The 13,296-nt window shown below is 36.4% G+C and overlaps 1 protein-coding gene across 15 annotated transcripts in view; it reads right to left on the bottom strand.

The window, feature by feature from the left end:
* The window catches only part of LOC101680623 (putative RNA-binding protein Luc7-like 2), a 61,672-nt gene that overhangs the window by 22,225 nt on the left and 26,151 nt on the right, over positions 1–13,296 (bottom strand). For 8 of the 15 annotated variants that reach the window (XM_004741660.3, XM_004741664.3, XM_004741663.3 and 5 more), the window contains 2 exons: positions 3,598–3,696; positions 426–536 (listed from right to left, as the gene is read on the bottom strand). In XM_004741660.3, the coding sequence (XP_004741717.1) occupies positions 426–536; positions 3,598–3,696 (210 nt within the window). Of the gene's footprint in view, positions 1–425; positions 537–3,597; positions 3,697–5,585; positions 5,665–13,296 lie in introns of all 15 variants that reach the window. The other 7 variants (XM_004741657.3, XM_013049868.2, XM_004741658.3 and 4 more) reach the window with 1 other exon arrangement.

Genomic DNA, 13,296 nt, shown 5'->3' with positions numbered 1-13,296 from the left:
CTTCTCCCTGCCTCTCTGCCTACTTGTGATCTCTGTCTGTAAATAAATAAAATCTTTAAAAAAGAAAAAAATGTGAACATTAGGGGAGGCTAGAGGAAGAGCTCAGAGAATTCCCTACAAAGACTGCAATCTGTGGATGTAATTATTTCAAAATAAAAAGTTAGAATTAGGGACGCCTGGGTGGTTCAGTGGGTTAAGCCTCTGCCTTCGGCTCAGGTCATGATCTCAGGGTCCTGGGATCGAGCCCTGCACAAGACAGCTCAGCGGAGAGCCTGCTTCCTCCTCTCTCTCTGCCTGTCTCTCGGCCTACTTTTGATCTCTCTCTGTCAAATAAATAAATAAAAATCTTAAAAAAAAAAAAAAGTTAGAAATTAGTGAGTTGAAACAGTATTTTGTAGTACTAATGAAATAACCGAAATTCTTACCTTTGCTGCCACTTCAGCACTGATCTCTTCTTGAGTTTCTGCTAATCTTTTCTTAGCCACTTCTGTTCTTCTATCACAATCTGCAATGAATGACTGAAGATGATCCATAGCCTGCAAAATTTAATTAAAAGAAAATTACTGCTAGAAAAATCAACTTTATTGAGGAATATCTTCACTCAAAAATTATACATAATTTTCTTATTTTTTAAAGGAGGCTCTAAACCCAGCATGGAGCCCAATACAAGGCCTGAACTCACAACCCTGAGATCAAGAGCCAGGCACTTAACCAACAGAGCCACCTAGGGACCCCATACTTTATTTTTTGAAGTGCTAATAGGGTAGTAAAAAAACAAAAGCAAGCACGTTCAATTATGAATCAAAAATACAACTTCATCACCTATTAAATTAGCAGAGTAAACATAAACAGTTCCCAGAAAAGTGAAACTGTAAGGAAACTACCACTCTCATACTCCGCTGAAGAGACAGTGCAGTGTTTAAAAAAGACAACGTGGTAACTGGTATCAAAAGACTTAAAAATGTCTCCTGACTTAGTAATTTTGCTTCCAGAAATACCTTTTAAGAAAATAATCCGATATACAGGAGGCTTAATATTCAAAGATGTTCCTCACAGTGTTATTTTTAAGTTGTAAATACCCTAAATACCTAGGTAATGTAGAAATTTTGATCTTCAGCCAATAAAAAAAGGTTTTAATACTTAATGATACAAGAAAATGTTCATGATTTGTAAATAAAAAGGATTTTACACAGTATCATATGCCATAAAATCCCAACTCTGTAAAATAAAGCACAGAAAAAGGGGCGCTTGGGTGGCTCAGTGGGTTAAAGCCTCTGCCTTCGGCTCAGCTTGGGATCCTGGGATCCTGCATCAGGCTCTCTGCTCAGCAGGGAACCTGCCTCCCTCTCTTTCTCTACCTGCCTCTCTGCCTACTTGTGAGCTCTGTCAAATAAATAAATACAATCTTTAAAAAAAAAAAAAAAAAGCACAGAAAAAAAGGAGAGCATACATAAAATTTTAGCAATTCTTCTTGAGTATATGCAAAATTTTCAATAATTAGTTTTTCCATGCTTCTCAGATTTTCCACAATGAAAATGTTACAATCAGGAAAACTTGCTTTCTTTTCAAAGAATAAACCACTGAGAATTTTAGCAACATCTACATTGTAAAAATCCAATTCAATAAATACATTAAAAACATTTGTCAGGCATGTATTAGCATGTCTATAATAAAATAGTAATTTATTTAAAAGTAAACTTTAAAGGTTTATTCCCAAGTCAAGCAATTTGGACTTTCATATCTTACTGTACAGAAAGAGAACTAATTTAAAATACAAATGTTTAATTAAAAATAAAATCTCAGCACATAGCAGATTCTAGGAATTTCTTAGAAATAAAAAGCAACAGGTTCATTTAAAAGCTCTTATCTGTAATGATAAAGAAACAGGTATTTAGGGACAAATGGGTCGCTCAGTTGGTTAAGCGTCTGCCTGCCGTCAGGTCATAATCCTTGAGTTCTGGGACAGAGCCCCATGTCAGGTTCCCTGCTCAGCAGGAAGTCTGCTTCTCCACAACCAGCACCCACCTCCGCCCCTCCCCACCCACCCTGCTCATGTGTGTGCAGGCTCTCTCAAATAAATAAAAATCTTAAAAAAAAAAAACAAAAACCTATTTAGCTCTTTTAATTTAAAATTCATCTTTAAATTCACAAGATAGGTCTATTAAAATTTATTTATGGGAAGCTTAAAGGGGGATCTGAAAGCAGTCAGAGGAAAAAGATGTACTCATCAGTACTGTTAGGTCAACCAAGTAGCTATCTGGAAAAATAAAGCTAAATCTGTACCTCAATTCCTTAGACCAGCATTAATTTAACTTCTTTGAAAGATCTAAGTGTATAGAATGAAGCCATAAAAAATACCAGGAGAAACCATGAGAGACTCTCAACACCTCAGAACAAGGAAGACCCTTTTGAATTAACCCATTAGAAATTTTTAAAGCACTGATATATGAGACGAGTATAAAAACATTCTGCAAGGCCCACAACCACTAAAGAAAAACAGTTAAATATGGAAAATGACTTAATTATCCATATCCCTATATCTAGGTGATGGTTTCTGCTTTATTTTATGCCCAGATAAAATAAATCTATTTTTATTTTAAGCCTTTTTATTTTTTTTTATCAATCTAGTTGATTTAACATGTCTCCCCCAACTGTTCCAGTCCCATATTAAATTATGTTTACATAGGTGATATTGTTTTTTTGTTTTGTTTGACAGAGAGAGAGAATGCACATGGGCAGGGAGAGAATGAGAGGGAGAGAGAATCTTAAGCAGGCTCCACACCCAGCATGGAACCCAATGCAGGACTTGATCTCACAACCCTGAGATCATGATCTGAGCCAAAACCAAGTAGGACACTTAACTGACTAAGCCACCCAGGCACTCCTAATTTTCATTTCTATTAGCAGAAATTCTTAGGAGAGAAGTAGATGGAGGTGCCTATTGACTGCTTTACCTTCCAAACCAAGTAATATACCTATTATACCTTACTGTAAAAACAATCAGAAGATGTGTGTTCATTAGTATCTTTTATGTAATACTAATTGGTAAGTTTTATATAAATATAAAAAAAGTTTCCCTATTTTTATAATGAACGATTCTGTTTGTATAAATAAATCAGATCTTGGGCCTTTAAGATATGTAAGTGGTACCTTTTAATATTTCTCCTATCAGTTTTACATAAAAAACACTGTACTCAATATCCTCTTTCCCTCTATACATATTCATAGATACAAACAAAAATGAACATAAAAGTTCTGTAGATTATTTAAGGGCCTAAAATACATTAGAAATTTGTTGTTTACATGTGCTTAAATTGAGGTTTCCTTTATCATCACAACTTTACTGGAACAGTTTTTCAAAAGATTATATGCACTGCAAGGATTTTTACACATTTTTTTTAAACTACCCAGTTTCACCTTATATTTTAAAAAAAATATTGTTAGTCAAGAAAATTCAGGATCTTACTTTAGAACTGTCCTTCAAATAAACACAAAGAAGATAACTTGCTAAGAGCCTTTTCCTATAGAGATATTAATCCACATTCAAAACATTTACTACAAAAAAATAATCTAACCCATTAAAGAAAAATTACATACATCAAGTTCGAAGAAAAAATCTTGTTCTTTGGACGCAATTTCATAATCTGCTCTTAAAGCCAGGTCATGAACTTTCAGACATTCTCCAAGATCCATTCTCTGGGGGGTAGAAAAAAGACATATTATTGAAACAGTAAACACATTTTTCAAAACTTCATTAATCGCCACAGTTCTCTTCAAAATACATATTAAGTCTTACAGATGCTTCTTTATTTATGGACTTTCAAATTACAAAATTTCATGGACAAGCATAAAAGCTGATGTCAGAAAAAAATCCACATCAATTCTGTCTATCAACAGATGGCAACAGTGATTACTTTCGTACTTAAGAACAGACAGACAAGGAGGAAGAGTCAAGATGGCGGAGAAGTAGCAAGCTGAGACTACTTCAGCTAGCCGGAGATCAGCAAGAACAGACAGACAAGAAAAACTAAAAATCTGAAAAAGCTTCCGGCTTCTTTATCAAATCAAATTTCACTTAACCTATTAACACAGAAAAGATAACGTTAGTTTAAAATTAACTAAAAGAATATGTAAATCAAATTTCTGAATTATATCAATATTCTCTGAACGTTCTGATTTTCAAATAAAGATGGAGTTCTCAAACATAAGACCACTAAACTTGATAAGGATTCCAGATAAGACTCTAGGTGAACTAGCAAAAAGAAATTTATTAACACCCAATATAATTTTACAAAAAATTAAAATCCTATTTACAAGCATGTATCAGGGATCTAAAATATACTCCCATTGAACCTAGGATCCTCCTACTTAGAATTCCAATTAGACATTATTTAACCAAATTAGGTTTTCTCCTGAGACCAAAATTCCTAAAAATCCACCCATTTTTACATTATCTGGGCAACTGATATTTCAGGAAATCCTTTAAGGGGAAAATTGGGGGGGGGGCGGGAATTGGGCTGAATGCAAAGATATTTACAGATGTGGATATCTGTAATGGAGATCCAAATAAAACAGATTTTCCAACTGCAAGTATGCTATCCTATCAAATAGAATGTCTCAGAACTGCTCAAAAGTTGGTAAAAAGAGAATACAATAATTTGAAAAGGCACAGTAAATATGGCCTTTGGTTTTGTTATACAAACTATGCATAAAGTACGACAAACATAGTAGTAAAGTCATTCCTTCAGTTAACTATGTACCCATTTATGCCATGTGGTAGGGACACAGAGCTAACTGACACAGATACATACAGTCTCTGACCTCATGGAGTTGACATTTAGAAGAGGGGAAATAAGTAATTAACCATGATTGTGTCTCTGAATACAGTTAAGAGGTTTAATAAAACAGGAACCCTCCCATTATGATGGGAGGCTGCTTGGAGGTCAGAGGAGGTCTTTCTGAAGAGGATACATTTAAACTGGATTTAAGATGTGTGAGGAAGCAAACTAACCTTGGGAAAAGCTAAGAAAAGAATCCTTGAGGTTTTACAGAAGATTTACTCTTTAAAAAAAAAAAAAAATAAAAGCCAGTGTCAAGCAGAGGGATGTTTCTAGCAGCAAAAAACAGAATAGGACAATCACTGGCACATAGGTCTGGGCCTTAAGCTTTGTTATGTAAGTACCTAGAAATGACTCTGTCTTAACTTTTTGGCCAACAACCTGGATACAACAAAGGATATGAAAGTCTATTTTGTACAATATCCCAAGCTTTAAAAAAAAAAAAGTGAATTCACTGGATTAAGATTCAAAAGAATCTTAGCTGAGTTGGAAGAGCATGTGACTCTTGATTTCAGGGTTGTGAGTTTGAGACCCAAGTTATATGTAGGCATTACTTTAATAAACTTCAAAAAAAATTTTAAGATTCAAAAGAATTGACAGATCAGATCAAATTTCTCAAAAATATGAAGTCATATCTAAGAAGACAAATTTACAAATAGCTATGAGCAGAAAATTAAGACAAATTTGAAAACATACTAGTCAAGAGTAAGAGTTATAATGTGGCATGATTGAGATAAATTAACTTACAGGACATAGTATGAACAAAGTAAGAATCTCTTGCTGAAGGCTGGCAAACACCTCTCTTCCAAAAGATACATTCTGTGTGCTACACATTTCAAAGGGATATAAATAAGTTAGACCAAGTATTTCAAAACCAAGCTATACAAAAAAAGCCGGAGGACAGATGCAATTAGCCAAGAAAAATCAAAATGTGAACCTAGACCTCAAACAACTAAAGAACTTTTCTTCCTTTCTTTCTTTCTTTTTTAACTAAAGAACTTTTCAACATGAAGCAGAAACAGATCTTAATATTGTTCCAAGGGACTTCAAAGTCAGATTTTAACTTTCTCTCAAATTAAAAACATAAACAAAAAACCCCCACCCACTTTCTAATGATCAAAGCTTTCCAAAGACAGAATACACTTCCTGGAGAGTTAGTGAATTCCCAGATAACTGGAAGATCCCAGTACAGTTTAGACAACCATTTTTCTAAGACACTGAGCAAAGAACTGAACTACTAAAGTAGCTTCCTCTTTCCAACTCTGACATTTTATGATTATCTTAAAAAAAATAAAAAAAATAAAAAGTTTTTCTGTTAAACTCTACTACCTGGGTTACTAATCACATAAAAGAATGAATGTGGGAATATAGACAATGTCTTCAAAGTTATCCTTTGGGAATAATAAGGAATATTCCCCAGTATTATAAGTTATCATCCCTCTAATGGCTCTCACGTATCACTGTTGCTGAGTATGCTGAGATTCCTTCGGGCCCCACTCCTTCCTCTCATAAATCTATGGATTAAATAAGTCTTCCAGTGACATTAAGCAGCAAGTGAAACTTGCTATTGATGTGTGGAAATTCAAAACTGCTTATTAAGCAACATTTTTAAGAAGTTAAAATGTAATGCTCCTAAAATATGCAGGAAAATAAGATAGTAATGAAAGAGTTGCAAAATACATTGTTACCATCTTTGCTACCAGCCTGTGTGTGTGTGTGTGTGTGTGTGTGTGTAAGTAGGCTCCATGCCCCAAGTGGGGTTTAAACTCATGACCTCATGACCAAGAGTTACATACTCTACCAACAGAAGCCAACCAGTAGCCCCAGCAAGTGTGTCTCTTCATTGGTATCTTAATACTCTCTCCAACAACTCCCTCTACACATGTATTTCTATAGTTAGAGTTGGTAATGGGAAGCTACACTCATTTCCTAAAATGTTATGATGCCAGTTGGGAATGCCATTGATCCAATACAGTGGTTTTTAACCTAGACCCAGGGTAATAATATTGATGCAAGCTTCTGGAAATAGATCCAAGCCTACCCTCCAAAGACAGAGCTGTAAAAGCCTCCCAGGTGTTTTTAATATACAGTGTTAGGAACCACTCACTGATCTAGTTTTATTCCTAATCTACAGACAAAGGAACCGAAGCCCAGAAAGACACTTATTCCAGATACTTACTGGGAAATCTGCTTACACTGATTTCTAGGTCTAACGCCCCTTCTGTGTAACACAAGATATGACTTCTGTTCTGCACATAGATACCCAAAGCAGTTGTCTAACTGCCTTTCCTCCAGTTAACTCCCTTATCTTTATCCCCTGCTTAACTAGATTTCCAATCTGTTCTCAATAAAAACCTAAAAGGAGGGCACCTGGGTGGCTGAGTAGGTTAAAGCCTCTGCCTTTGGCTCAGGTCATGATCCCAGGGTCCTAGGATCAAACCCTGCATCACACTCTCTGCTCAGCGGGGAGACTGCTTCCTCCTCTCTTTCTGCCTGCCTCTCTGCCTACTTGTGATCTCTGTCAAAATAAAGAAAGAAAATCTTTAAAAATAATAATAATAAAATAACTAAAAGGAGGGGCGCATCTGAGTGGCTCAATCATTAAGTGTCTGCCTTCGGCTCAGGTCATGATCCCAGGGTCCTCTAAGATCAAGCCCCATCACCAGGCTGCTCAGCGGGAAGCCTGCTTCTCCCTCTCCCACTTGCCCTGCTTGTGTTCCTTCTCTTTCTGTGTCTCTGTCAAATAAATAAACAAAACCTTAAAACAACAACAACAACAAAACTCTAAAAGGAATATATAAATCTTGTCTGTTTAACCTAAACATTACTGTTGCCCACCCATACTGGCAGGAATTCTAGGCTTTTCCTCTGCTTTACCATTAAACTTCCATCATACAACCAACCAAAGGGAAAAATTCAACTCTTTGGGTCAAGAACAAAATGAACACCAAAAAGGACACAACTCACAATTATACCACTAATGTTAAGGGTGGAGTTTTGGTAAGAGGATGAAATTTAGAGGGGGAGGGTGGATATATGCCTTGGAGAGGAATTTTCACAAGGGCGAAAGTTTTACTACCTCACCAGAATGTGAGCTCCACAAAGACCAAAGTGTTTTTTTTTGTTTGTTTTATCTATGCGTAGTTTGCCTGGTATACAAGATGTTTAAGACGTATTTGCTGAAAGACTCAAACTGGTAAAAGAGGCCAAACGACATGTGGCATACTGGCCCCTGAGGTTAACAAGCAAGTGTGGTCAAGATCCAACTGAGTACAAAACTGATCTGAGTTCTGGAGGGGAAGGTCTTCTTCACTTCTCCATGGATTATCAATCTTGCTGGGACTTCTTTCCTTCCTAAGTATTTTATGCTACTCTCCTCCATGGACTTGACACTACCCTGGGCCATGAGCTCTGCAGCAGTCCAGTCTAGACTAGTTTACAAAAGTAGATTTGCAGGGCACCAAAATCCTAGGAGGAAGGGCCTAGCTATAATTTTTTTTTTCTTTTGGCCTGGAATAGCCTCAGTGCTTATTCACTGGGGATTTAGCAGGACAGTACGTATATACAAATTTTCAGAATTCTAAATACTGGTCATCCATCTATTTTCCTCTCTGTCCATACCACCGCGACTAAACACATACTCTGGCACTGTCATAAACACAGGGAATATTTAAAATAAAGAACAATGGGGAGCCTGGGTGGCTCAGTGGGTTAAAGCCTGAGCCTTCGGCTCAGGTCATGATCCCAGGGTCCTGGGATCGAGCCCCACATGGGGCTCTCTGCTCGGCGGGGAACTGCTTCCTCCTCTTGCTCTGCCTGCTTCTCTGCCTACTTGTGATCTCTGTCAAATAAATAAATGGAATCTTTAAAAAAAAATTTAAAAAATCTTTAAAAAAAGAATAAAATAAAATAAAGAACAAGAAAGCCAAAGTAAACACAACTACCTGCCAATGTAAAAAGTGAGGGAAGGGTAAGTGTGTCCGTGTTAAGGCTCTTCAAGACTGCGGTCATCTAATTAAAAAGCCACCACAAAGGGAACCATGATAGAACCACACTATGACCAATTATGGACCAATCCTCAAAAGCCTAATCAATCCTGACTTTTATCACTGACGGTTAAGTAGTGCTTTGAACACTCAGTGCATAGATACTTGCTGCTGCTTCTCTTGTAAAATAAATGAGCTTCAAACAGAACATAAGACAATGTTTGGCTATTTAACTTATAATGGCTCTATTTCTAATGAAAGTCACAGGGAGAGTTTTTGAATTTTTAAATTTAAGAAGGAATTTACTTCATAATTACATTCTTCCTACAAGTTTATTTATGGCATTTTAATTAAAAGACATCTAAATTCTTAGATTGTAAATGGGGAAAATATTTATTTATTTATTTTTAAGATCTTATTTATTTGACAGAGAGAGAGAGACATCACAAGTAGGCAGAGAGGCAGGTGGGGGGCAGGAAGCAGACTCCCCATTCAGCAGAGAGCCTGATGCGGGGCTCGATCCCAGGACCCTGAGATCATGACCTGAACTGAAGGCAGAGGCTTAACCCACTGAGCCACCCAGGAACCCCAAAAATGTTTATTTTTTTATTTTTTAAAAATATTATTTACTTATTTATTTATTTAACAGAGATCAAAAGTAGGCAGAGAGGCAGGCAGAGAGAGAGGAGGAAGCAAGCTCCCCGCAGAGCAGAGAGCCTGATTCAGGACTCGATTCCAGAACCCTGGGACCATGACCTGAACTGAAGGCAGAGGCGTTAACCCACTGAGCCACCCAGGTGCCCCAAAAATGTTTATTTTTAATTGGAAAAATTCAGTTCTGCATTTTTGTCTTCTCCATCCTAAATATATTTCCCTTGTGAAGTCATCTAATTCTGAAAACTTCTCTTACAGTCTCTTAGCATTTTGTATTACATTTTACTGTTTAACAAAGCTGATTCTGTTAAGCACTTTTCTAAGTGTTCTTTTGAAATTTCAAAAATGAACATTATCTTCTCAAACTGGACTTTAAGCTTCATAAGGAAAATAGTTTCTCTTATTTTTTTCCCTCCTACATAAAAGACCAGGTTTAAACAACCCATCACTACTAAATAAATGTGATGATTTAACTAAGGAATTCTACTTTTTTTTTTTTTTTTAAAGATTTATTTATTTGACAGAGAGAAATCACAAGTAGACAGAGAGGCAGCCAGAGAGAGAGAGAGAGGGAAGCAGGCTCCCCGCCGAGCAGAGAGCCCGATGCGGGACTCGATCCCAAGACCCTGAGATCATGACCTGAGCCGAAGGCAGCGGCCCAATCCACTGAGCCACCCAGGCGCCCCAAGGAATTCTACTTCTAAGAACGTGAAGAAACAATGAAGTACAGTATACAAAGGTAAATGGACAAAACTTTAACAATGATGTTTTAGAGCATAGGATTTTAACTGAATCATGGAATAGTCCTACAACACATTATTTAGCCGTTAGAAATTATCATCTTGATATTAAACGGAGAAAATAGAGAGTAAAGAAAAACATAATAAAATGCCATTTTTTTCAGGTACAGATTTTCAGATTCGTGCACAGACACTGCTGTGAAGCTGGTCTGATATTGGTCGTATTATTCTTACACTCAAAAAAAATATCAATAAAGCCACTTGATTTTGGAGGGAAAAAAATTAAGTAACGGAACAGCGGCATGCAGAAATTATAAATCAAAATCAACAAGTAAAGTATTAGAGTACACCAAATCAAAAGCTTGACCTACACATTTGAGTGTACTGCCAGTTATAAACTACTGGCAGTAGTATGTTAATGAATAAAGCAATGATAGAAACTGGGCATTATAACTACTTCAAAAATTGCAAATATTCTTGCTTTGTTATATTTACTCAGATCAATGAGCTAGATCCTAAAGGGAATTATAAAACAGGGTAAGAAGATAATCCCTGTTATCAAGGAGTTTATATTCTCAATGAAAAAAATGGAGACATTAAACTAACAGTTGCAAATACATAACACAGATGCACATGCAAAGATTTTATTGCCAGACTGTGCACCAAAACCAAAAACTGTTAACACAATAATAGTCACTGAATAAATAAATTAGGAAACAGCCATATTACAAAATATTATTTTGTAATAATAATAACAACCACTGATTTGGAAACTTCTCCAAGACAAGTGAAAAAAAAAAATCAAACATAATACCCTTTGTTAAAACTTGCACATGCACACACACACACACACACACAGAAAGGGGAGTAGAAAAGTAAATTAAATTGTTGACAGGCTTTATGTCTGGGATGGGGGATGATATATAATGGAAAATATTCATGTTTTATGCTTTTTCCACTTTTACTTGAAAACTTTATTGTCTAAATAATAAAGTAAGGACAGAGTGGGTACTTAGCAACTCAGAAGACCTCCCTTAACATCTTATTATCCATTTAACTCTGAGAAATTCATTTAATTTCTCTGAACTTCTCTTTTCTCAAATATTTCAGGACTGCTGCACCAATCAAATTACAGATTCTGACCAGATTGTTAAAGATTTTGAACATGTATCAATATGCAGAATTTTCTCTAAAGGCAAAGAAGAATGCTTGACTATTTGGGCAGAAATCTATACGATGAAATCTATATTTTAGAAGCATTAACACCATATTATTGGATGGACTGACAAGAAGAAAGAGGTCAAGGGCAGAACAGGCTACTAGGACAAGCCAGAAATAAAGTCATAGGGTCAAATCAGAAAAAAAAGAAAAAAAAAAGAAAGCAGGTGGAGGTAAAACAGAGTGCTACAGAATAATGAAAGCATTTTAAAGATGGGAAGATCTCTGAAATCGTTAATTCCACCACCTTTCTACAGCAAGGAAGTCAAGGCTCAGAGAAGTCATAAGATCACAAGTCTAAGATTATAAGCAGGCAGGAGCAGAGTAAAAATTATTTAAAAAAAATTTTTTTTTTTTAATTTTATTTATTTGACAGAGAGAGATCACAAGTAGAGAGAGAGAGGAGGAAGCAGGCTCCCCGCCTAGCAGACAGCCCGATGTGGGACTCAATCCCAGGACCCTGAGATCATGACCTGAGCTAAAGGCAGAGGCTTAACCCACTGTGCCACCCAGGAGCAGAGTAAAAATTTAAATCCAGTCCTTAATATAGTTCAATATCCTCTCAATCAACTAATTAAATGGAACTATTGCCTAACCAATTAACTAACTGGAAATGAAGTGCAGAGGGAAAAAGATCGGGAGTACTTCAAGCATGAGCAAACAATGACACCACCAAGAGAAATGACTAAATCAAATGGAAGAGTTGGTCTGTAAAGGAAATGTTTTGTTCTGGACATGCTGAAGGTGATGTAACAACAGGAAATCTAAGCACCAGTGTCCAGTATGGCATATATGTAGATATAATCCTATATATAGATATAATATATAGATATATGTAGATATAATATTACATTCAGTAAAGGCTTGCTTTATCCAATTAAGTTTTCCAAGCAGTTTTACATATTTCTCTATAGAGTTACAGCTCGAGTATTCTTCTAGGAGCCCCTCTTTAACAAATTATACAGGAACCCCAAATCTGACTTTCCTAAGTCAATTTATTAACAATGGAAATACTTTAAGGTATTTTTCTAAACGATTTTATTTATTTGTCCTAGAGAGAGATCACAAATAGGCAGAGAGTCAGGGAGAAGGAGAAGACGACTCCCTGCTGAGCAAAGACCACCCCCCCCACGCCCGCACCATGTGAGGTTCCATCCCACGGTCCTGAGATCATGACCAAGCCGAAGGCAGACATTTAACCAAGTGAGCCACCCAGTCACCCAAATAAACAGAACCTAAGAAAGACAGACAGAAAGAAAGAAAGAATAGAAAAGTATTTTTAAAGAACAGTACCACCTGTAAGATCACAGTGTACTGCCAGAGGGAAATTTAATGAGGGTGAAGATGAGGAAGAATACTTGAGAGGAACAGTATAAATTCCTATTATCATATTTACGATTTAAAAACAAACCCCACAAAAACAAAAAAACAAAAAACAAAAAACATACTCCACTGCTTCATAATTTTAAAATCTAAAAACCACTTTCATTAGAGCAACAGTTTCACTGTTCTCTAACCTGGTTTTAATTTTTTTTTTTAATTTATTTGACAGAGAGAAATCACAAGTAGATGGAGAGGCAGGCAGAGAGAGAGAGAGAAGCAGGCTCTCCGCTGAGCAGAGAGCCTGATGCGGGAGTCGATCCCAGGACTCTGAGATCATGACCCGAGCCGAAGGCAGCGGCTTAACCCACTGAGCCAACCAGGCGCCCATAATTTTTTTTTTTTAAGATTTTATTTATTTATTTGACAGAGAGAGAGATCACAAGTAGGCAGAGAGAGAGAGGCAGAGAGAGAGGGGAAGCAGGCTCCCTGCTGAGCAGAGAGCCCCTAATTCTTTTATTTATTTATTTATACTGCTTA

The sequence above is a fragment of the Mustela putorius genome, unplaced genomic scaffold (assembly GCF_011764305.1).
Source record: "Mustela putorius furo isolate JIRA1106 unplaced genomic scaffold, ASM1176430v1.1 tig00003845_pilon_pilon_pilon, whole genome shotgun sequence".
Classification (NCBI taxonomy): Eukaryota; Metazoa; Chordata; class Mammalia; order Carnivora; family Mustelidae; genus Mustela; species Mustela putorius.
Note: the sequence above shows the minus strand (reverse complement) of the source record. Positions and strands in the feature narration are given on the sequence as shown.